Raw genomic sequence first — 24068 nt, forward strand, 5'->3', positions numbered from 1 at the left:
CTAATAAATCTTTCTTCTAATAAGAATAAATAAATAAATCTTTATTTACTTTTGTAACATTTCTTTTTTATATAAAATTCCATTTTTTTGTTTGTACACATTTCTTTAAGATGTACTTACTACTCACTATAATCAATCCTTGGAAATAAGCTTTATAGAGTTAAACAACCATGTGTAATTTCAAGTCGTTTCTGTAAATACTTAGAATATTAGACTTGACTTGTTTGTCTGTCTTTGTGTTTGTCCGGGTTAATCTTCGGATCAACTGAACAGATTTTTACGGAACTTTTACTGAAGGGTAGAGGAGGTGGTGGGGTAACATATTATAGACTTTTCTATCCCAAAATTCCCTCGAGATATGGACTTACGCGAGAAAACTTCTAAGTTCTACCGCCCCAATAGAATTGCATGATATAAGCAAGCATTTTATAATTATATAATGAAAGCGGGCAAAACCGAGCACGGAACGCTAGTATTTAGTAACGATATTGCAATAATATGTTAATATCTCAGAACATAAAGATTTGTACAAATTTATATCCGGTTTTGTCAGGAGTAATATAACGGGAAAATATGTTTTTCGAAGAAGAGTCTGACTAACCTTAACCTTTTCCTCGTTTGATGTGATTTTGAAATAAATTATTTATAAATAAATCAGGTTCACGCTGTATCCCGCACACAGCAGGATAGGCAGAGGAAACCTAGTTTTAAGACACTCCAATTATAAATTCGATAAACTTTTTCCTAGAAATTATGCAAAAATATATAAAATATATAATATGTGTTAAATATACAGGGTGAGTCATATTGAACTTTCCGATTTCAATAAGGTGTGTATTAAAAACAAAGCGACATGCAGTAAAAATTATTTTATTGTTTGAAAGCACATAACATGCAGTTTTAATTTAGTTGGTTTTAAAAATGATATCCTGTAAATGTCTACCTCCATTGACCACACACTGCTGAAGCCTTTCCCGGAAGTTGTCCATTACTCGTCGAGTCATATTCAGCGGAATAGCATTGATTTCTTCCGTGATTGCAGCCTTCAGTTCATCGATGGTTCGGGGACGATGCGTGTACACCTTTTCCTTCAGGTAACCCCAGAGAAAGAAATCGCAGGGGGTTAAATCAGGTGATCTCGGCGGCCACCCAACGTCACCTCGCAAAGAAATGAGATGACCGGGAATGTCAATGTACGATAGCTCCATCCTTCGATTTAGAAAGACGCCTAGAAAAATATTTTTTAAGGATAAATAATGGTTCTTATCAACAAAATTGGGTTAAAAAAACAAATATATTCAGTTTTTCGTTAGTAATTCAAAAATTATTAATAGTTAAGAAATTTGGAAAAAAGACAATGGAAGACGAGGAAATTTATAATATTTTTTTGTAATTTTTAGTATAAAAATACATCTTACTTTGTAATTTTCCTAAAAACAAAATAGGTAAAAAATAGTTATATAATTCAATTATAATATACACAATAATATTATATAACCACAATTATTAATTCAATAACGTCATGGCTTTAATAAAATCATCTTTACTAATATTATTATATTAGTTTGTTCATATAGAGTACATTGCGGCGCAGTGGTACAATGTTTAGCAGAAACGTACTTCAAGGCTTCGATCCCGACTTAAAAGAATAATAAATTATATTTTTTAACAAGTAGTATGTACAATATAATAGAAGAACTGAAAAGAATAAAATAACTGCAATAAAATCTCTTTTTCTTCATAATAAGACAATTTTTATCTTCAGAAACGAAAGAATTAATATTATTAGAATTAATATTAATATTCATAAATATCCATGAACATATTTACTAATAATTAAATAAGATATATCAAATAAACATATACCTAAATAATATATAAATTTAAAGTTCGCTTCAACTGAGTTCAAAGTGAGTTCTGGCAACTGACAGTTCTATATCTAGTGGCCGAGACGAAACTACAATTAATTATTGAACAGGACAAGAGGAGTTTAGAGTTCTGAAATTTTGAATAGACTTATATAGAAACATAGTGTTGTACCTCTAATTTATTGTTATTATTTATGTCTTTTAGATATTTTGACGCAATCCTGGTGAATATGAAAAGTGCTTGATTGTAAGTGTAACGATTAGGGATTCGATTCCCAGAATTAATGTGTTGATTTTTTTCAGTTTCATACTGTATCCTACATGTAGCAAAGTAGTTAAAGAGAGCGTAGAGTTAAGACACTCCGCTCTTCACTTCCACCGAATTTTGGAGGCATTGGATGTTGAGTGGCATAACTCAACGCCACGGTTTGTCATGACATCAAAGCGAAGAAATGAAAATATTAAATAATAGATACATTTCCTCGAATGTGAATCGAACCCACGGTCTGTCGTGTTTACAGTGCCCCTGCGCTACGACTGACCTCTATATGATATTAATGTTATACACAAAAATATTTTTGTCTTACCTAGTGCGCTTAGATATGTAACTAAGATATACTAATAATTTTAATTATTAATGTAAATGTTTTTTACCAACCAATAAAGAAATAAAGTCATCGATAATCGTAGTTCATAAATGAATCAGCAAGAAATTATTTTAATACGTCATTAATAATTACTTATATGGATCTAATATAATGAAAAACAATATTAGTCATTTAGTATATGTTTCACTATATGAATATATATGGAGTAAGGATGAATATTAATATAAGCTCTATAGAAGTCTATATAACTGTTTTATAAATATATTAGGTAACATCTCCCATATACGAGTATGTACGAAAAATTCGAACTTTTGAACGTATTTAAATGAAATATCTTATCTAGATCTACGTGAAACACAGGCTGTGCTTGATCTTAAAAACTTACACATCTATTTATTCTTCTTCTGCTTTTTAAACATTAAATATTTAATTTCTCTCGCGTGGAAATCGAACCCTCAAGCTGTTGCATTTACAGTCACACGCCTGTGCCTCTGCATCACAGCTGACGTCAAGGGTCATAATTATACAAACCAAAAAATGTAATTAATTCCTAATCTATCATTTTCGTGAGATTTGTATAAAAAATATATTGTATTTCAATTTAGTATTCGCGTTTTAATTTAAGTAATGATAATATGTTTTATATTAGCGATGATAATATGTTTTATATTAACCAAACCAAACGATGATAATATGTTTTATATTAGCAGCTGGGATACTTGACTAGCCTTTTTAGCTTAAATTTGAATTTTTATAAAATAATTATAATTCAATGCTCATTTCTTAATCTTCTTGATAACAGAACTATTAACTTGTCCTATTCCAAAGCCATTAATGCCCGGAAATTATCTTTTAAAAATTCTTAGTTAATTCTGAAGTTAGTACCTAGTTAGTATTTTCTAAAGTTTACTTGCATAAATAGTATATTATACTCACTTATTTACGCTTATTTAAAACATTATATTAAAAATATATTATAAAGATTACAAAGAAAACCACAAATATAATCTAAAGATTAAATCTTTATATACAATCGTGATTAACATAACCTTTTGTTGTATAAATTAAAAGATGAGTAATGGCTATTGTTTTGTATTTTTAACCGACTTCATCTATCAACATTTTCATCTGTACACTAGTATAACACTATGGTACTAGTATAATACTAAGTTCTAGCTTCCTCCTATATTCCTTTCTCCTTTATTCAGACCCACCTTTTTCCAATTTTTGAAAGTCTCAAGACTGAAGTCTTTTTTTTTTCTTAATTATTGGAAACAAAATCTATTTGGCGGAAAGTGAAGAACGGAATTATCTTAATGGGGACGGAGTGTCTTAGCGGGATAAGTGCGGGATACAGTGTAAAGCTGAAAAAAAAGTTTTTTTATATAAGCAAACAACGCAAAATATTATAATATTTTAACAGTAAAAGAAACTAGCCAAACATTAGTTACAAAAGTTTTTAAGGACAATAATTATAATATACAAATAATTAATATTACATTAAAAATAATATAATTATTGTCCTCACAAATGCTGTAAAACGCAATTGAACACGATTATCGTTCTGAGAAATATTGGAAAATGTATTATAGAACATACTATATGTGAGTCAACACAACATCCTCATTTAAATACGAAGAGATCTTCACACGATTTTACACTAAACCTTACTAAATATGTCTTAGTTTTATAAAAATAAGTACAAAAGTCCCGCTGTCATTTGAAAAAAAAAATACTATGAACGAGCAGTTCTTGTACGTAAGACACGATTGTGACGTCATCGGCAAGAAATATGCGTAGTCCCTCGTGACACGTCCATGGGACTTTACGCGCACTTAAGAATGAATAGAAGTCATTAGCTAATATAAATGATATTGATAAATATCATTACTGGAATTGCTTAAATATTAAAAATATGGATTTTTTATTTAAAATTAATAATTTAAACCGGCGTATACTACTTTTTGATAGCTTTACATATTTTATTTTTATGTTCGACTTATTAATAGTGTCTATTACTATACAAGAATGGAAAAATGTATATGACCAAGAAGTTAAAAAACCGAACAAGTGCGAGTCGGGCTCGCCCACCGAGGGTTCAAAAAATAGAGGTGTCGAGCTTTTTCTGAAATTCAAGCTGAGCTTAACCAAAGTCCTTTCATCTGACACCTCACTTGAACTAGCTGCTTTAAGAGCAAATTTAAAAGCTTTTATTTTAGGATTAAAAGGGAGGCCCCTTTTAAGGCTATTATTTTTTTAGGATTTATGCAATCTCAATCCCTGAATAAAAACTACCCGTAGATGCTTGCAGCAAAATTTAAGGCTAGAAGTAGAATTCATATATATTTTATTGATTTTCAATTATAAACTATATTAAAAAAATCTACTTTAACCTTAAGCCTGTAAATGATTGTATAAGAAATTTATTTCGAATTAATTGTTACTTTTAACATCAATTATAACAATAAATGGTTATTTTCCTTGTTATATTTTAATGTTATTATTATTTCACTGTCAGAATAATAATTACATTCCTTTGAATTGACTTTCCACGAACGTCCACTTCTAAACTATTTTTAGGTCTTCGATGCTATTAAGTGTACGATAAGCGTTCTCTTACTATATTTACACGGTCCGTCGCGTGCTGGATTCACAATAACTGAGTCCTTCACAGTGGCGAGTCATCTCCAACTCTTATAATAATTAGTACTCTTATTAGAAATAAAAGGTAAATAAACTTTATAGTAAACGGTAGCTGTACTGTTTTTGTGACTTATTTTATAGTATTATAACTTAAAGAAAATAGTGTTGCTCTTAAATTTTCAAAGGCGCATTGAAGTATATAAGTGGAAGAATATAATTTCTACTTTATATTTAAAGATTTCTACAAGCTAAACTCTTCTGTAAATTATTTTAGCATCTAGTAATACATTTTATTATATTTTTTCAGGTAAAATGGCAATCTACAGGATCGCACTACTACTTACACTAGTTTACTTGGTTGGAGCACAAAGACCTTCTTACGCTGGCTTTAGATCAATCGGATATCCTTCTGTTGTTTCAAATAACGCGTTGACGAACAGATTTAGCGAGAGTGTGGATGCTCCTATTGAGGCTAGGGGTGACATGAATCTTCTAAGGAGGATAAACTCCATGCCCATCGACAGCCAACCTTTCTGGTATCTAAATTGGAGGCAATACGACGCTTTAAGAAGAAATCCTCAAAGTTATCCAAGGAGACCAAGCATTTTCGTAGACAATAACAGAATTTAAAACTACTTAGCATTTACAGAAGTATACATATACATGCCAAAGATGAATGTACAAGTGACTTATGCATTTAACATAGCGTCAGGGATAATTCAAAATGCCATGCTTTACAAAAATGCATGTATTTTTAAATTATTTTTACATGTTATTGGGTATTTTGAAAAAATATATATTTTATTTTTTTATACATAATTTATATTTGTTGAATAAAAATTTTATGAAAATTAATAATTTTATTATATTGTTTTAACGTCCTGTAATAGTCATAGTCTTAATAACTATTATAAAGTAATTAACAACATTTTGAGGGCAGTGGCGTTGAAGTTTGCCACTCAACACGCAATACCTCCTAGATTCTTACACTAGGTTCCCAGATTTCCTCTACCTACCCTGCTTTGTGCGAGATAAAGCGTGAAGCTATAAAAAGATTATCAAAAAAAATATTACAAATACATAATCTAAAAATTATTTTTTTTCTTATAAAATAAATATTTAAAAGTATCAAAATTAAAAGTAACACAGAATATAATACCAGAATAACCAAGAAATTTTAAAAGAAATCTAACTAATCTTCTACCCGAATGAGAAAAGGGAACCAAAAAAAATATGAACTAATAACAAACAGCAAATAACCGCATTACCATCAATAGTAAATCGAAAATGTATGAATAATGACGTCCACGTCGGCTCATAGGCTAGGTCATTGTAAATCTGTGGTATATATCTTCTAATTTATGCTTATGCTTATTATGGTATTTATTTTAATGATGTACTGTTAAGTACCATTTCAATCTAGATACTATCCCGCACATACAAGGGTACGCAGAGAGAACTTAGTGTTAAGACACTCCGTTTCCATTAAGATACTTCCGTTGCCCACTTTCCGCCCAAGAGGTATAGCGTGTTGAGTGGCGGGACTCAACTGAAAATATTAAGTATATTATTTACTCAAGTGGCAATGGAATCCACAACCTGTCGCGTCTACAGGCCTCAACAGGCCTCAACTATACTTATTTTAATAAGGGTTATTACCAAAATAGAGAAAGTACATCCTATCCTATCCTATATCTTATAAAACAAAGTCGCTTTTCGTGTCTGTCTGTTGTTTCTAACTCTTCTTCTTCTAAACCACCCAACGGATTTTGATGCGGTCTTCACCATTAAGTCGAGTGTTTTTCGTAGAAGGTTTATATATAGTTTATTATTTGTACATTCTTATGTAAATTAACATAAATACGATAAATGTGTATAAAGTCCTACCCGTTGAGACACTTTCGCGCATGCGCTGCTCTAATGGTAAGTACTACAAGAAAAAAATGAACTGGAGTATTGTTCCTCTTAATAAGATCTACAAAAAAGTCCGCGAGAACATATTCGTATCTTTTAAGAATAACGAGTAGTGATCATTTTTCTGTCTAAAAATTATAATTTCAATATATTTTTTTATTGTGAGGGATATTTTTCCATAATGGTATTAATCCTTATCCTTTGAAATACTTTATTAATTTTCTACGTTAAACGAAGATAAAATTTGCTTTTGACAATATTTCGAAATTGCGAATAGTTTTACAGAAAAACGCATTTAATTGTTGACACATCCCGCCGTTGACACATCAGCTGTATGTTACTCAAGTTTCACTTATCCCTTACTCTCAGCATATAAATAAGTACATAAGTTACGTTGGCCATTTAATGTAGACCAAAACTGTCTTTTACTGTTTTTCATTTTAATAAGTACTTTAGAAGTGGTTACAATATCAAAAAAATCCTTGCTGCGAAACGGCTCGCCACTCGCCATGCGTCCGCCGTGCCCGCTTGCCTTACACGCATCGGTGGTTCAGTGGTAGAATGCTCGCATGCCACGCGGGCGGCCCGGGTTCGATTCCCGGCCCATGCATTCTATTTAATTTTCCTCAAAGGCAGCCACGTCGTGCTTGCTTTTCATCAGGGACAGAATACCCCCTTCAGCATTAACCACAAACTCGAAAAAAAAAAACCCGGCTGCCTCTATACCAACGAAGATTTAGTTAGAAGCGTTTGCGCGTATTGGATTATAGTAGTTTTATATTTTATAGTTAGTAGTTGAATGTATTATTTAAGCGCAATATATTTGGTTTCACATTTTTTGTAGTAGTTAGTAGTAGGTAGGTTTTTGTTTATAATTTCTTCCGTTTAAAAATAGTCATTTAACTATCTAAAAATAGTCATTTAAATATATTTTAATAAGTACTTGAAAAGATTAGTAGCACAGATTTAAAATTACGGTACCTACTAAAAAATCCTTGCTGTGTAAAACAATTGGAAAATCCTTATTGAAACTACAAAAATGCGGGTTGCATTAGGGTTTAATTAATTTTCACATTATCTTAAGTGCTTTGCAAACATACATTACATGAATAATCCAGTAGTTAAAGCGGGCGAAGCCGCAAGAGGGTCGCTAGTTAATAATAAGTTAATTGGTTATTATTAAAAACCCAATTAATTTTAATTTAAATTAACTATATTGAAATCGTTACTGTGGATGCGCGCCGCGGACTTTTTTATAAGTTTCTTTAAAAGAAATATTGTTGTAGAACATTGTTTTTATTTGTATCATAAGGGTTACCAAAAGCACGCATTGTAAGAGTTCAGGAAGCCTCTTTTCGGCGACCTTTTCTTTAAATAAGAAAATTTCTGGAAAACCTAAAAAAAAAAATATTTTTTATATATAAGGTTTTAATAAGTCGAATGCTTCGTGGTAGTCAACAAACGCCAGACAGTAGGGCAGCCTGTATTTCTATTTCTCCATAATTAGGTTGATTGTGTAATTACATTGTATAATATTATTTCCAGGACAGGCACTAGTAGACGCGACTGGTTGAGGGTTCAATCCCCACTCGGGAAAATAAAATCGAAAAAAAAAAGAATTTCCTCGCTCTGGTGTCGAGGCAAAGCGCGGTGTTGAGTTCCGCCACTCAGCACGCAATGCTTCCTTAATTCAGCGGAAAGTGGGAACGGAGTCCTAAGGGACACTATGTTTCCTCTGCCTACCTTGCTGTGTGGGATACATGAACCTGATTTTTAAAATTACAAAATAATAATATAATTATTGTCCTCACAGATATTGTAAAACGCAAATAAACTCGATTATCGTTCCAAGAAATATTGGAAAATGCATGTACCCATGTAACATGTGAGTCATCATAGCATCCTCATTTAAATGAGAAAACATCTTTTCACAATCTACTAAAGCTAAAAGATTTTTCATTGAACCTTACTTAGGAAAATTTAATATTTTTTAAGAAGTAGTACAAATCTCTCACTGTCATTAGAAAAATATACGTAATCGCTTTGAATGAACGGTTCTCGAACGTAAGACAGGATTGTGACGTCATCGTCAAGAAATATACACAGCCGCTCATGACGCGTCTCTGGGATTTTACGTGGACTTAAGAATGAATAGAAAGTACTGTAGATTTTGTCGTCAGCTAATATATGTAGGTCATGTTATAATAATCATAGTTTTATTTAAAAATCAAAAATATTATATATTTATTAATTGAAAATATATAATATTCATTTTAAGAAACCTTTGTTTTGTCATTAGAGTATTTTGATAACCAGAATTAAATGTAAAAATCTTTTTTTATATATTTCACTTTTTATAATTACTTCATAATGTTCAAAGTTCAGACAGTTAGGTTCTGTTAACTTTATCTTTTTAATATATTTTTTTCCATATTTTACAAAAACCAACTAAAATTTATTAATAAACATCCTATGCCCTTTTGCCCTTTTTTACACATATGTAAATGTATAAGATATTTATTTTGAACTAAATAATTTTCACTTGTGATTGTAAAATATAAAATTCCTTGTTGTAATAATAGAATGAATTACAATTAATTTGTTTTATGAAATTATTATATTACTTTCCACGAATGTCCACTTCTAAATTATTTTTAGCTCTTCGATGCTATGACGTGTACGATAAGCGTTCTCTTACTATATTTATGCGATCCTTCGCGTGCTGTATTCACAGTAACTGAGTCCTTCACAGTGGCGAGTCATCTCCAACTCTTATAATAATTAGTACTCTTATTAGAAATAAAAGGTAAATAAACTTTATAGTAAACAGTCGTTCTAGATTTTTTGTGATATATATTATAGTATTAAATTTGCTTTAAGAAAATAATTTTGCTTTTAAATTGTCAAAGGCGCACTGAAGTATTGTATATTTTCTATTTTATATTTATAGGCTCCTTTAAGCTAGACTCTTCTATATTTTTTCAGGTAAAATGGCAATCAACAGGATCGCACTACTACTTACACTAGTTTACTTGGTTGAAGCACAAAGACCTTCTTACGCTGGCTTTAGATCAATAGGATATCCTTCTATTGTGTCAGACAACGCTTTGACGAACAGATTTAGCGAGAGTGTGGATGCTCCTATTGAGGCTAGGGGTGACGTGAATCTTCTAAACAGGATAAACTCCATGCCCATCGACAGCCAACCTTTCTGGTATCTAAATTGGAGACAATACGACGCTTTAAGAAGAAACCCTCAAAGTTATCCAAGGAGGCCAAGCATTTTCGTAGACAATAACAGAATTTAATACGACTAAATTTTTACAAAAGAAGAAAGTGTAGAGAGAAGAAAGATATATTTACAATACATGCCAAAGACAAAACTGACTTATGTACGAGTATGCATTTACTGTAACTTTATGGATAGTGCCATACAGAATTATTTTTTATTTTGAATTTTGAACGAAAGCATTTTTAAATTTAGTTGAACTTTTTTACACATGTTTAAAACTTGTTGAATACAATTTTTATTAATATAATAATGTTTTTATTTACCTAATGTAATTAATAGTCATCGTCCTAATTTGTTTTTAAAGCTTAATTAGCAATATTTCTATTATTAGTCTTGTGACTAAATATATTTATAATATATAGTTAGTAAATTAATTATATTGTATAATAACCACATAATTAACTGACTGATAGTTAACCTTTAAATATACAGACGGCTGTTTTTAATGTTTTTTTATGCTGTATCCCGCACACAGCATAGGCAGAGGGAGGGCACCTAGTGTTAAGACACTCCGTTCCCCACTTTCTGTCGAATTCTGGGGGCATTGCGTGTTGAGTTGCAAAACTTAACGCCGCGCTTTGCCTCGACACCAGAGCGAAGAAAAGGAAATATACACGTAAATAAATATTTCACTTCTTCGGGTGGGGATCGAACTCACAACCGTCGCGTTACAGGCCTCAATCAGCTATAAATGTCAATACAATATATAGTTTTTTTGTCTTGTTACAATATTAAGTTTTATTATTTTATTTATTTGCAAGTTAGTGTACTTCCAACTTGTACTGGACACTAAGTTAATATTTGGTCTGGTGCCTGGTGGTAAAAAATAGCCAAGTCCAATTCAGAGTTTGATTTTTATTCTATTTTAATATTATTATTTTATTTAATTATTAGCGTGACCATACATACAGCCAGACAAGAAATTAAAAAAAAAATCCTTTTGCATTCTATAATTGTTTTTAAGTGTCCCTCTATCCATTTCAGTCAAAAATACTAAATGTACAGACAAAATATTTTTACTGTTATTTTATACGTATAGATAAGCTTTGCTACATCATCTCTTTTTGTAGTTTTTATTATCCTATATCTTATAAAACAAAGTCGCTTTTCGTGTCTGTCTGAACTTTCTAACTCTTCTTCTTCTAAACCACCCAATGGATTTTGATATAGTTTTCAGCATTAGGTCGGGTATTTCTCAGGGATGGTTTATATATAGCTTATTATTTGTACATTCTTATGTAAATTTACATAAATACGATAAATGTGTATAAAGTCCTACCCTTTGTGACACTTTCGCGCATGCGCTGCTCTAATGGTAAGTACTACATGAAAAAAATGTACTGGAGTATTGTTCCGCTTAATAAGACCTACAAAAAAGTCCACGACGGCATATTCGTATCTTTTAAGAATAACGTGTAGTGATCATATTTCTGTCTAAAAATAGTAATTTCAATATATTTTTTATTGTGAGGGATATTGTTCCATAATGGTATTAATCCTTATCCTTTAAATTACTTTATTAAATTTCTACGTTAAACGAAGATAAAATTTGCTTTTTAAACTATTTCGAAATTGCGAATACTTTTAGAGAAAAACGCATTTAATTGTTGACACATCACGCCGTTCACACATCAGTCGTATCGAGTCAAGTTTTACTTATCCCTTACTCTCAGCATATAAATAATTATATTAGTTACGTTGGCCATTTAATGTAGATCAAAACTGTTTTTTAATGTTTTTCATTTTAATAAGTACTTTAGAAGTTGTTACAATATCAAAAAAATCCTTGCTGCGAAACGGCTCGCCACTCGCCATGCGTCCGCCGTGCCCGCTTGCCTTACACGCATCGGTGGTTCAGTGGTAGAATGCTCTCCTGCCACGCGGGCGGCCCGGGTTCGATTCCCGGCCGATGCATTCTATTTAATTTTCGTCACAGGCGCAAAAAATATGAACCAAATATATCGCGCTGAAATAATACATTCAACTCCAATTATCTAATACGTGCAAACGCATCTAAATCTTCGTTGCTATGCCTCTATAGCGGGCGGGTTTTTTTTCGAGCTTGTGGTTAATGCTGAAGAGGGTATTCTGTCCCTGATGAAAAGCAAGCGCTACGTGGCTGCCTGTGAGGAAAATTAAATAGAATGCATCGGCCGGGAATCGAACGCGGGCCACCCGTGTGGCAGGCGAGCATTCTACCACTGAACCGCCGATGACTGCTCATGACGTGCTTGTATAAGTAAAACGTCGCGGGGCGCGTTTCGCAGCAAGGATGTTTTGATATTGTAACAACTTCTATTGTACTTATTAAAATGAAAAAACAGTAAAAGACAGTTTTGATCTACATTAAATGGCCAACGTAACTAATATACTTGTTTATATGCTGAGAGTAAGGGATAAGTAAAACTTGAGTCGGCACAGCTGATGTGTCAACGGCGGGTATGTCAACAATTAAATGCGTTTTTCTCTAATACTATTCGCAATTTCGAAATAGTGTAAAAAGCAAATTTTATCTTCGTTTAACGTAGAAAATTAATAAAGTATTTTAAAGGATAAGGATTAATACCATTATTAAAAAATATCCCTCACAATAATATATATATATATATATATTATTTTATTGACAACATTCACTTTACATTTTATGGGCTACTAGCTCCTAAGTAAGAATAAACTGTGTTTTAGAAGCTAGTGACTTCCCTGTTTTGAACATAAACTTAGATGTTATTGTCGCAAGCCAAATAATGAAATAAAAACAAAGAAATTAATAAAATAAAGGTGTGTGTTTTAGTTTGCTAGGTGTGTGTGTGTGTGTGTGTGTGTGTGTGTGTGTGCGTGTGTGTATGTGTGCATGGGTTGTGTCAAATACTATATTATATATATTTGTTGCTTTATTTTTGTATCATCATCAAGTCTTCAGTGTTTGTGTAATCTAGTGTCATTAACCAGTCTATAATTTTTCTCTTAGCAGTGTATTTATTGCATGTTCTAATAGATAAAATTTTGTCAGCCTTACTATATAATATTGGGGCTATGAATTCATAGCTATGACGAGCTAAAGTGGATTTTACTCTAGGGAATTCATATTTGTATAATCTTTTGGGTGCTGTTGGGGTTTTGGTAGCAGTAGTGGAATGGTATCTTAAAATACATTTACTTATAAATAACTGACGAACGTTTAATGTGTCAGCCATATTGTAGACTAAGACCGTTGGGTGACGAAATGATAAGCCCATAGCCACTTTAAGTACAGTGCGCTGTGCTCGTTCTAAGGTAACAATAACAGATTTGGCAGCTCCTCCCCATGTAATTATGCAGTAAGTCAGAATACATTCGCAAAGGGACTTATATATTTGTAATATCTGTTTTATATCTAGGACTTGTCTTAGACTTTTGAAGAGTATTATTAATCTTCTTATTTTTTGCGTCATATTAGATATATGTGGTTTCCAATTTAAACGATTGTCTATTGTTACGCCGAGGTATTTTATAGTGCTTACTCTGTTTAATCCCTCACAGTTACATTGGCTGCTTATTTTATGTTTCAGGTTACGACACGAGTGAGAGTGTATTTTAATTTCTAAATTCTCCATTGCTTCCCCAGCTGCACTGTTAGAAAAGCACATAATATAACTTTTATTAGTGTTGAGGGTTAAAAGATGATTTTGAAGCCATGTTGATATCAGAGATAAACCATTCTCGGCAGTAGTTTTGACATCATCCCAAGTTCTGTTGTGGAAAACAATGACAGTATCATCAGCATACATTATCAAAGATGATTTGTCTAGTTTGAGTTGACATAGTTGGTTAATGTAAATAAAAAATAACAGCGGCCCCAGGGTGCTGCCTTGTGGCACCCCGTATTTACAGGGCAGGTTGTCACTAAATTGATCTAAAATTCGTACGCACTGCACGCGATTGTTCAGGTAGTTATTAAACCACTGCTTTGTTATACCACGAATACCAATATCATCCAAAATAGAAATAAGTTTCGGAATTGGTACGGTGTCAAACGCTTTTTTTAAATCGAGGAATATTCCCAAACATTTTTTTCCTTTATCTAAGTGAGAAGTTACAGTGGTGGTTAGCTTGAGCACCGCGTCCTCTGTCGAGTGATTAGGTCTAAACCCATACTGATTGGGAGCAAGTATTTGATTTTTGTCTAAAAATGACAAGTCTTTTGTGTACAATTTTTTCTAGTATTTTCGAAAGCGTTGATAATAATGAAATGGGTCTATAGTTCGAAGGAATAAAATCATCAAGGGAATGACCACTGCTTGTTTAAATATTTCAGGAAATATTCCTGTCTCCATAGATAAATTACATAAGTGAACAATAGGCTCGATTAATACCTCATGCAATGCTTTTACCATTATGCTACTAATGTTATCATTACCTGAGGATCCTTTCTTTAGTGAGAATATAATTTTCTTGACTTCCTTACAATCAGTAGGAGACATGAACATTGAGTCGGCAATATGTCGCTTTCTTACAAATAAAAAACTTTTATCGTCACACGGCTGACTATAAATTGCGCTAGCCAAATCTCGCCCAATAGACGTAAAATAGCGATTAACGTGATTCAACGAATTTTTATTGAAAATACTATTTTTAGACAGATATATCATCACTACACGTTATTCTTAAAAGATAAAAATATGCTGTCGCGGACTTTTTTGTAGATCTTATTAAGAGGAATAATACTCCAGTACATTATTTTCATGTAATACTTACTATTAAAGCAGCGCATGAGCGAAAGTGTCTCAACGGGTAGGACTTTAGACACATTTATCGTATTTATGTAAATTTACATAAGAATGTACAAATAATAAACTATATATAAACCTTCCCTGAGAAATACTCGACCTAATGGTGAAAACCGCATAAAAATCCGTTGGGTGGTTTAGAAGAAGAAGAGTTAGAAAGTTCAGACAGACACGAAAAGCGACTTTGTTTTATAAGATACTAGCGACCCTCTTGCGGCTTCGCCCGCTTTTACTACTGGATTATTCATATAATGTATGTTTGCAAAGCATTTAAGATAATGTGAAAATTAAACCCTAATGCAACCCGCATTTTTTTAGTTTCAGTAAGGATTTTCCAATTGTTTTATACAGCAAGAATTTTTTAGTAGGTACTGTAATTATAAATCTGTGCTACTAATCTTTTCAAGTACTTATTAAAATATATTTAAATGACTATTTTTAGATAGTTAAATGACTATTTTTAGATAGGTAAATGACTATTTTTAAACGGATGAAATTATAAACAAAAACCTACCTACTAATAAGTTATTAGTAATAACTACTACAAACAATATGAAACCAAATATATCGCGCTGAAATAATACATTCAACTCGAATTATCCAATATGTGCAAACCCATCTAAATCTTCGTTGCTATAAAGTCAGGCGGGTTTTTTTTTTCGAGCTTGTGGTTAATGCTGAGAGGGTATTCTGTCCCTGATGAAAAGCAAGCACTACGTGGCTGCCTGTGAGGAAAATTAAAGAGAATGCATCGGCCAGGAATCAAACCCGGGCCGCTCACGTGGCAGGCGAGTATTCTACCACTGAACCACCGATGCGTATGAGGCAGGCGACGCGACGCGGCGGACGCATGGCGAGTAGCGAGCCGTTTCGCAGCAAGGATTTTTTGATATTGTAACAACTTCTAAAGTACTTATTAAAATGAAAAACATATGCTGAGAGTAAGGGATAAGTGAAACTTGAGTAACATACAGCTGATGTGTCAACGGCGTGATGTGTCAACGGCGTGATGTGTCAACAATTAAATGCGTTTTTCTCTAAAACTATTCGCAATTTCGAAATAGTGTAAAAAGCAAATTTTATCTTCGTTTAACGTAGAAAATTAATAAAGTATTTTAAAGGATAAGGATTAATACTATTATGGAAAAATATGGCTCACAATAAAAAATATATTGAAATTGCGACCCGCTCGCGGCTTCGCCCGCCTTAACTACTGAATTATTCATATAATGTATGTTTGCAAAGCACTTAAGATAATGTGAAAATTAATTAAACCCTAATGCAACCCGCATTTTCGTAATTCCAATAAGAATTTTCCAATTGTTTTAAAATAAACACAAATAAATAACACAAATAACAGAAAACTTAAACGAAAGAAATTATAAACAACAGACTACCTACTATTCTCTTACCCAAAAATACTTAAACGAAAGATGTAACCAACTATGTCGCGTGGAAATACATTATAATTATTGGATAACTCCAGAATACGTGCAATTACTTCTAAATTTACTTTGCCAGGCGCAGAATTGAAGCATTCTCTCGGCCATCTCCGTAGTAGCTCAGAACGACATCAGAGCGTTGGTCCGACCGTGGTCCCAGGCGAAAACCTGCTTTAGAGCAGACACATGGAAGGGGAGGGGATTGGAATTGAACACTCGGTTTCTTGAGGAAGGCCTAGATTAAACGACCAAGATGACTGCTCATGAGCATCCGACTCATGAGTCGGATTTGGAGGAGGATAGAAAGTTCCTCGGAAGAAGACGTCTGACCTCGGGCGGCCGGGTATGCGGAGTGCTGCTCCTTAGGTGCAGGTGACCCGATACACTGGCGCAACGGAATACGTTGGACGCGAGGCGACCAATGTGTACCTCTAGGGTTTCTATTTTTAGGTTGCGGTGAGTGGCGCCTGGTGTTCACGTACTATGGTGCCCGCGTCACTCGCCGGAGGGTGAGGATCCGTACGACCTACAGGATTCCTCGTTGAGTAATACTCGCTAGGGCATTGTGATGTCATCAATGTATAGTGCGTAGAGAGCAGGTGACAAAATTCTGACTGGGACAACGGCAGCGATCGGGTCGCTGCTAGCACTCTCAACTCTCACGCAAAATGTCCTGTCACTTACAAATCAGAGCGGCAAAGACATGCGCGACGTGCTGGGGGGTGCCCGCTCTGAGCACTTTATGAAGTAAGCCCGAGTGCCAGACGCGGTAGAATACGCGTGCTACGTCAAGGAAGACTGCTATTGCACACTCATACTCTCTCTCGGTTGATCACTGTTGCGTAGTTTACCCAGAGTGGTATACCCGCTCGCCAAACTGCTCGCTTTGTGGGTGGATGTGTGACTGAAGAAGTGAGAGGAGTAACTTCTCGAACAACTTGGCGACCGTACTAAGAAGGATTATAGATCGATATCCCTCAGCAGCATAATGAGCAGGCCTTCCTTCCATGCCCGGGGGAAAGAAGCCAGGCGGGTGCGGCGGATCTACTATTATAAGCAAGATGTTGCGGGGCACGACGGACGCGTGGTGGGCGGCGAACCGTTAATCAGCAAGGATTTTTTAGTACTGTAATTTTAAATCTGTGCTACTAATCTTTTCAAGTACTTATTATTATATATTTAAATGACTATTTTTAGATATTTAAATGACTATTTTTAAACGGAAGAAATTATAAAAAAAACCTACCTACTAATAACTAATACAAAAAATATGAAACCAATATCGCGCTGAAATAATACATTTAACTGAAATTATTCAATATGTGAAACGCATCTAAATCTTCTTTGCTATAGAGGCAGGCGGGTTTTTTTTCGAGCTTGTGGTTAATGCTGTTAAAACAGCGACACCGGTTGGGTAGGCACTACGTGGCTGCCTGTGAGGAAAATTAAATAGAATGCATCGGCCGGGAATCGAACCCGGGCCGCCCGCGTGGCAGGCGAGCATTCTACCACTGAACCACCGATGACTGCTCATCACGCGCTTGTGTATAAATAAGCAAAACGTCGCGAGGCGCGTTTCGCAGCAAGGATGTTTTAGTATTTTAACAACTTCTAAAGTACTTATTAAAATGAAAAAACAGTAAAAGACAGTTCATCTACATTAAATGGCCAACGTAACTAACATACTTATTTATATGCTGAGAGTAAGGGATAAGTAAAACTTGAGTCGGCACAGCTGATGAGTCAACGGCGTGATGTGTCAACAATTAAATGCGTTTTTCTCTAAAACTATTCGCAATTTCGAAATAGTGTAAAAAGCAAATTTTATCTTCGTTTAACGTAGAAAATTAATAAAGTATTTTAAAGGATAAGGATTAATACCATTATGGAAAAATATTCCTCACAATAAAGAATATATTGAAATTACTATTTTTAGACAGAAATATGATCACTACACGTTATCCTTTAAAGATAAAAATATGCTCTCGCGGACTTTTTTGTAGATCTTATTAAGAGGACCAATACTCTAGTACATTTTTTTCATGTAGTACTAACCATTAAAGCAGCGCATGCGCGAAAGTGTCTCACCGGGTAGGACTTTAGACACATTTATCGTATTTATGTTAATTTACATAAGAATGTACAAATAATAAACTATATATAAACCTTCCCTGAAAAATACTCGACCTAATGGTGAAAACCGCATAAAAATCCGTTGGGTGGTTTAGAAGAAGAAGAGTTAGAAAGTTCAGACAGACACGAAAAGCGACTTTGTTTTATAAGATATAGGATAGGATAGGATACACAATATAATCAAACAACATACAATATAGAATAGTAAATAATAACAGTTGTGGCAAAAACGAATAGGTATGGGGCTTATTTTGTTTTAGTTTCACATCTTACTTCTCGAGCACTTATCGTGCAATATAGAAGGGTAAGTTAGAGGGAACCTGGAAACCTAGTGTTAAGACACTCTCCTGTCACGGTTATAGTCAAACTCTTGTACTCCTCCCACGACGGCTTCAATTATTTTAAATTTATTTTTACCTACCTACATTTTTATTTTGATAGCACTTTACATGTTTTCATAATATTTGATATGGTAGAGCGTTTTTCTTATCGACAGACGAATGCCCTACATGTTTCACCTGGTTTACATAAAAATGTATTTAAAAATAAAATTATAAACTTCAATAAATATAGTGAAAAAAAAAACTTTTAAATATTTATTTACATTATTACAATACAATTATATATACATAATTATTTTTCATCATTTACATTTAGTTCTTGAGCATAGAAACTTGGTCTAAGAGGATAAGTCTTCGGGTGATCTTGTAAATCTTTATAATGTTGTCTATTTAGTTCCATTATATATATTATAGATTCCATGGGTGCATCGTATCGTATCACGACATCCTTATTTCCTTGTAACTCGGCGGAAATTACTTTATTTTACCTTATATAGAGTTCAGGAAGCCTCTTTTCCGCGACTTTTTCTTAAAGCAACAACATTTCTGGAAAATCCAAACAAAAAAGATTATTAATATATAATGTAAGGTTTTAATAAGTCGAATGCTTCGTGGTAGTCAACAAACGCCAGACAGTAGGGCAGTCTGTATTTGTATTTCTCCGTAATTAGTTTGATTGTGTAATTGCATTATATAATATTATTTCCAGGACAGGCACAAAGTGTGACTGTAGACGGGACTGGTTGAGGGTTCGATCCCCATTTGGGAAAAGAAAATCGAAAAAAAAAAGAATTTCTTTGCTCTGGTGTCGAAGCAAAGCGCGGTGTTGAGTTCCGCTACTCAGCATGAAATGCCTCCTGCATTCGGTGGAAAGTGGGAACGGAGTGTTTTAACACTACGTTTCCTCTGCCTACCCTGCTATGCGGGATACAGCATGAAGCTGATTTTTAAAATTACAAAACAATAATATAATTATTGTCCTCACAGATATTGTAAAACGCAAATAAACTCGATTATCGTTCCAAGAAATATTGGAAATGCATGTACCCATGTAACATGTGATGTCATCATAGCATCCTCATTTAAATGAGAAAACATCTTTACACAATCTACTAAAGCTTAAAGGGTTTCATTGAACCTTACTTAAGAAATCTAAGTTTAATATGTTTTTAAGAAGTAGTATAAAAGACTTACTGTCATTAGAAAAAATACGTTATAGCTCGAATGAACGGTTCTCGAACGTAAGACAGGATTGTGACGTCATCGTCAAGAAATATGCACAGCCGCTCATGACGCGTCTCTGGGATTTTACGTGGACTTAAGAATGAATAGAAAGTACTGTAGATTTTCTCGACAGCTAATATAGGTCATATTATAGTAGCATTAGTTTTGTTTAAAAATTAAAAGTATTGTATATTTATTAATTGAAATTATATAATATTCATTTTAAGAAACCTTTGTTTTCTCATTAGAGTATTTTGTATTACTATTTAGTGTATTACTATTAAGCGTGATAACCAGAAGTAAATGTAAAAATATTTTTTTATGTATTTCACTTTTTATAATTACTTCATAATGTTCAGAGCTCAGACAGTTAGATACTTTTTTTAACTTAATCTTTTTGGTTAATTTTTTCCATATTTTACAAATAAAACAACTAAAATTTATTAATAAACATATTATGCCCTTTTGCCTTTTTTTATACATATGTAAATGTATAAGAAATTTATTTTGATCTAAATAATTTTCACTTGTGATTGTAAAATATTAAATTTCCTTGTTGTCTATATATATAAAATCGAAAGGTCACTCACTCATCACGAAATCTCAGAAGTTACATGTGCTAGAAATCTCAAATTTTGCATAGGAGTTACTTATAGGACGTAGGTGCTCGCTAAGACGGGAATTTGCAATATTCGGCTTCTAAAGGGTTGTTTTTGGGGTCGAAAGTTTGTATGAAACTTCGTTACTACAAATGCTCGGAGTCTCAAATTTTGCATAGACGTCGCTAGGACGTAGCCATGGAGACATAAATTAATAATAACATAGTTCACGCGGGTGAAACCGCGAGCGGGCCGCTAGTAATAATATAATTACAATTAATTTATTTTATGAAATTATTATATTACTTTCCACGAATGTCCACTTCTAAATTATTTTTAGCTCTTCGATGCTATGACGCGTACGATAAGCGTTCTCTTACTATATTTATACGTCCGTCGCGTGCTGTATTCACAATAACTGAGTCCTTCACAGTGGCGAGTCATCTCCAACTCTTATAATAATTAGTACTCTTATTAGAAATAAAAGGTAAATAAACTTTATAGTAAACAGTCGTTCTAGATTTTTTGTGATATATATTATAATAGTATTAAATTTGCTTTAAGAAAATAATTTTGCTTTTAAATTGTCAAAGGCGCACTGAAGTATTGTATATTTTCTATTTTATATTTATAGGTTCCTTTAAGCTAGATTCTTCTATATTTTTTCAGGTAAAATGGCAATCTACAGGATCGCACTACTAGTTACACTAGTTTACTTGGTTGGAGCACAAAGACCTTCTTACGCTGGCTTTAGATCAATAGGATATCCTTCTATTGTGTCAGACAACGCTTTGACGAACAGATTTAGCGAGAGTATAGATGCTCCTATTGAGGCTAGGGGTGACGTGAATCTTCTAAATAGGATAAACTCCATGCCCATCGACAGCCAACCTTTCTGGTATCTAAATTGGAGACAATACGACGCTTTAAGAAGAAACCCTCAAAGTTATCCAAGGAGGCCAAGCATTTTCGTAGACAATAACAGAATTTAAAACGACTAAATTTTTACAAAAGAAGAAAATATAAAGAGAAGAAAGATATATTTACGTGCCAAAGATAATCGTATAACTGACTTATGTATGCATTTACTGTACCTTTAAGAATAATGCCACACAGAAGATGCTAGTTTACTCGTATTTTTGAAATTATTTTGGATTTTCAAGGAAAGCATTTTTATTATTATTTGAACTTTTTTACACATGTTTAAAATTTGTTGAATAAAATTTTTATGAATTTAATAATATGTTTTTTTTACCTAATGTAATTAATAGTCATCGTCCTAATTTGCTATTAAAACATAATTAGCAAATTTCTATTATTAGTCACAATATAATAACCACATAGTTAACTACACAGGCGGCTGTTTTTAATGATTTTTTTATACTGTATCCCGCACACAGCAGGGTAGGCAGAGGGAACCTAGTGTTAGGACACTCCGTTCCCAACTTTCTGCCGAATTCTGGAGGCATTGCGTGTTGAGTTGCAAAACTTAACGCCGCGTTTTGCCTCGACACCAGAGCGAAGAAATGGAAATATAAACGTAAATAAATATTTAACTTCTTCGAGTGGGGATCAAATCCACAACCGTCGCGTTACAGGCCTCAATCGGCTATAAATGTCACTACAATATTTTGTTTTTTTTTTTTGTTTTGTTACAATAAGTTTTGTTATTTTATTTATTTGCAAGTTAGTGTACTTACAACTTGTACTGGACACTAAGTTAATATTTGGTCTGGTGCCTGGTGGTAAAGAATAGCCAAGTCCAATGCAGAGGGAATTTTATTCTATTATAATATTCTTATATTCTTATTTTATTTAATGATTAGCGTGACCATACATACAGACAGACAAGAAACTAAAAAAAAAATTTTGCTTTCTTTTATTCTTTTTAACCTTTAACTATGGACGTGATTTTTTTATGAACACACATATGAACGTCGGGTCTGTCAGACCAGTGTATTTATTGGTTATATTGTCTGTTTTTTAAAGGAAGAAGACAATTTTATGTTTTAGTTTACATGAATAGCTTCAAATTAAACAAAATCAAAATAAATAAAATCGCTTTTTATTAAACTTTACGCATCCCGCACGTTAGGTGTCCCTCTATCCATTTCAGTCAAAAATACTAAATGTACATACTGAAACTGAAAATATTTTTACTGTTTTATTATAAGTATAGATAAACTTTCGTACATCATCTCTTTTTGTAGTTTTTATTATAAGTACTCTTATATTTACGATTTAAAATCGGCAATACTTGTACAATATTCACTTATAGAATTCCAACAAACTAATTTAATCGTTTTGCTTCACCTCTTATAACATAATACACAATATAATCAAATTACATACTATATAGAATAGTAAATAATTTCAGTTATGGCAAAAACGAATAGGTCCGGGGCTTATTTTATTTTATTTTCACGTCTTACTTCTCGTGCACTTATCGTGCAGTATAGAAGGGTAAGTTAGAGGGAACCTGGAAACCTAGTGTTAAAACACTCCCATCACGTTTATAGTCAAACTCTTGTCCCCTCCCACGACTGCTTCAATTATTTTATATTTATTTTAACCTACCTATATTTTTATTTTGATAGCACTTTAAATGTTTTCATAATATTTGTTATGGTAGAGCGTTTTTCTTAACGACAGACGAACGCCCTACATGTTTCACCTGGTTTACATATAAATGTATTTAAAAAAAAATTATAAACTTAAATTAAAAAAAATGTTTTAATATATATTTAATGATTTGATTTACATATATTTTAAAACATTTAACAAAGGCACATAGAAAAAAACATAGACATAATTATTTTTCATCAATTACATTTAGTTCTTGAGCATAGAAACTTGGTCTAAGAGGATAAGTCTTCGGGTGATCCTGTAACTCTTTATAATGTTGTCTATTTAGTTCCATAAATGATTCCATGGGTGCATCGTATGGTATCACATCCTTATTTCCTTGTAATTCGGCGGAAATTACTTTTACTATTACTTTTACTTTTCGTTAAATTTATTAGAGATTTCATTAGACACCACTGGAGGATACCCTATTGGACGCAATCCCGCGTAAAACGGTCTCTGCGCACGAACGGTATAAATTAACAGAAGTACTAATGTAATGCGTTTTACTGTCATGTTTTCTGTAAATATTACATTTTTCAATTTAAAAATACTTATTAGAATTAAAATAAATAAAATTTAATTTGATGTAGTGTTTTTTATATTTCTAACA

General features: G+C 32.9%; 2 protein-coding genes and 1 long non-coding RNA gene across 3 annotated transcripts; all 3 read left to right on the top strand.

The window, feature by feature from the left end:
• The first annotated feature begins 5033 nt into the window (after positions 1–5033).
• LOC146538911 (uncharacterized) lies at positions 5034–5977 on the top strand. Its single transcript, XR_014878002.1, has 2 exons — positions 5034–5204; positions 5427–5977. It is a non-coding gene; the product is annotated as an uncharacterized LOC146538911 (long non-coding RNA).
• Positions 5978–9713: 3736 nt separating this feature from the next.
• On the top strand, positions 9714–10575 carry LOC146538912 (uncharacterized). Its single transcript, XM_085185578.1, has 2 exons — positions 9714–9839; positions 10019–10575. Exon 2 carries the CDS (start codon positions 10024–10026, stop codon positions 10339–10341), a length of 318 nt encoding a protein of 105 aa, XP_085041704.1. The 5' UTR covers positions 9714–9839; positions 10019–10023; the 3' UTR covers positions 10342–10575.
• A 10655-nt stretch (positions 10576–21230) lies between these two features.
• On the top strand, positions 21231–22043 carry LOC146538913 (uncharacterized). Its single transcript, XM_085185659.1, has 2 exons — positions 21231–21317; positions 21500–22043. Exon 2 carries the CDS (start codon positions 21505–21507, stop codon positions 21820–21822), a length of 318 nt encoding a protein of 105 aa, XP_085041785.1. The 5' UTR covers positions 21231–21317; positions 21500–21504; the 3' UTR covers positions 21823–22043.
• The last annotated feature ends 2025 nt before the right edge of the window (positions 22044–24068 follow it).

Source organism: Heliconius melpomene, chromosome 5 (genome assembly GCF_056956725.1).
Source record: "Heliconius melpomene rosina isolate 202511_hmr_F chromosome 5, ASM5695672v1, whole genome shotgun sequence".
Lineage (NCBI taxonomy): Eukaryota > Metazoa > Arthropoda > Insecta > Lepidoptera > Nymphalidae > Heliconius > Heliconius melpomene.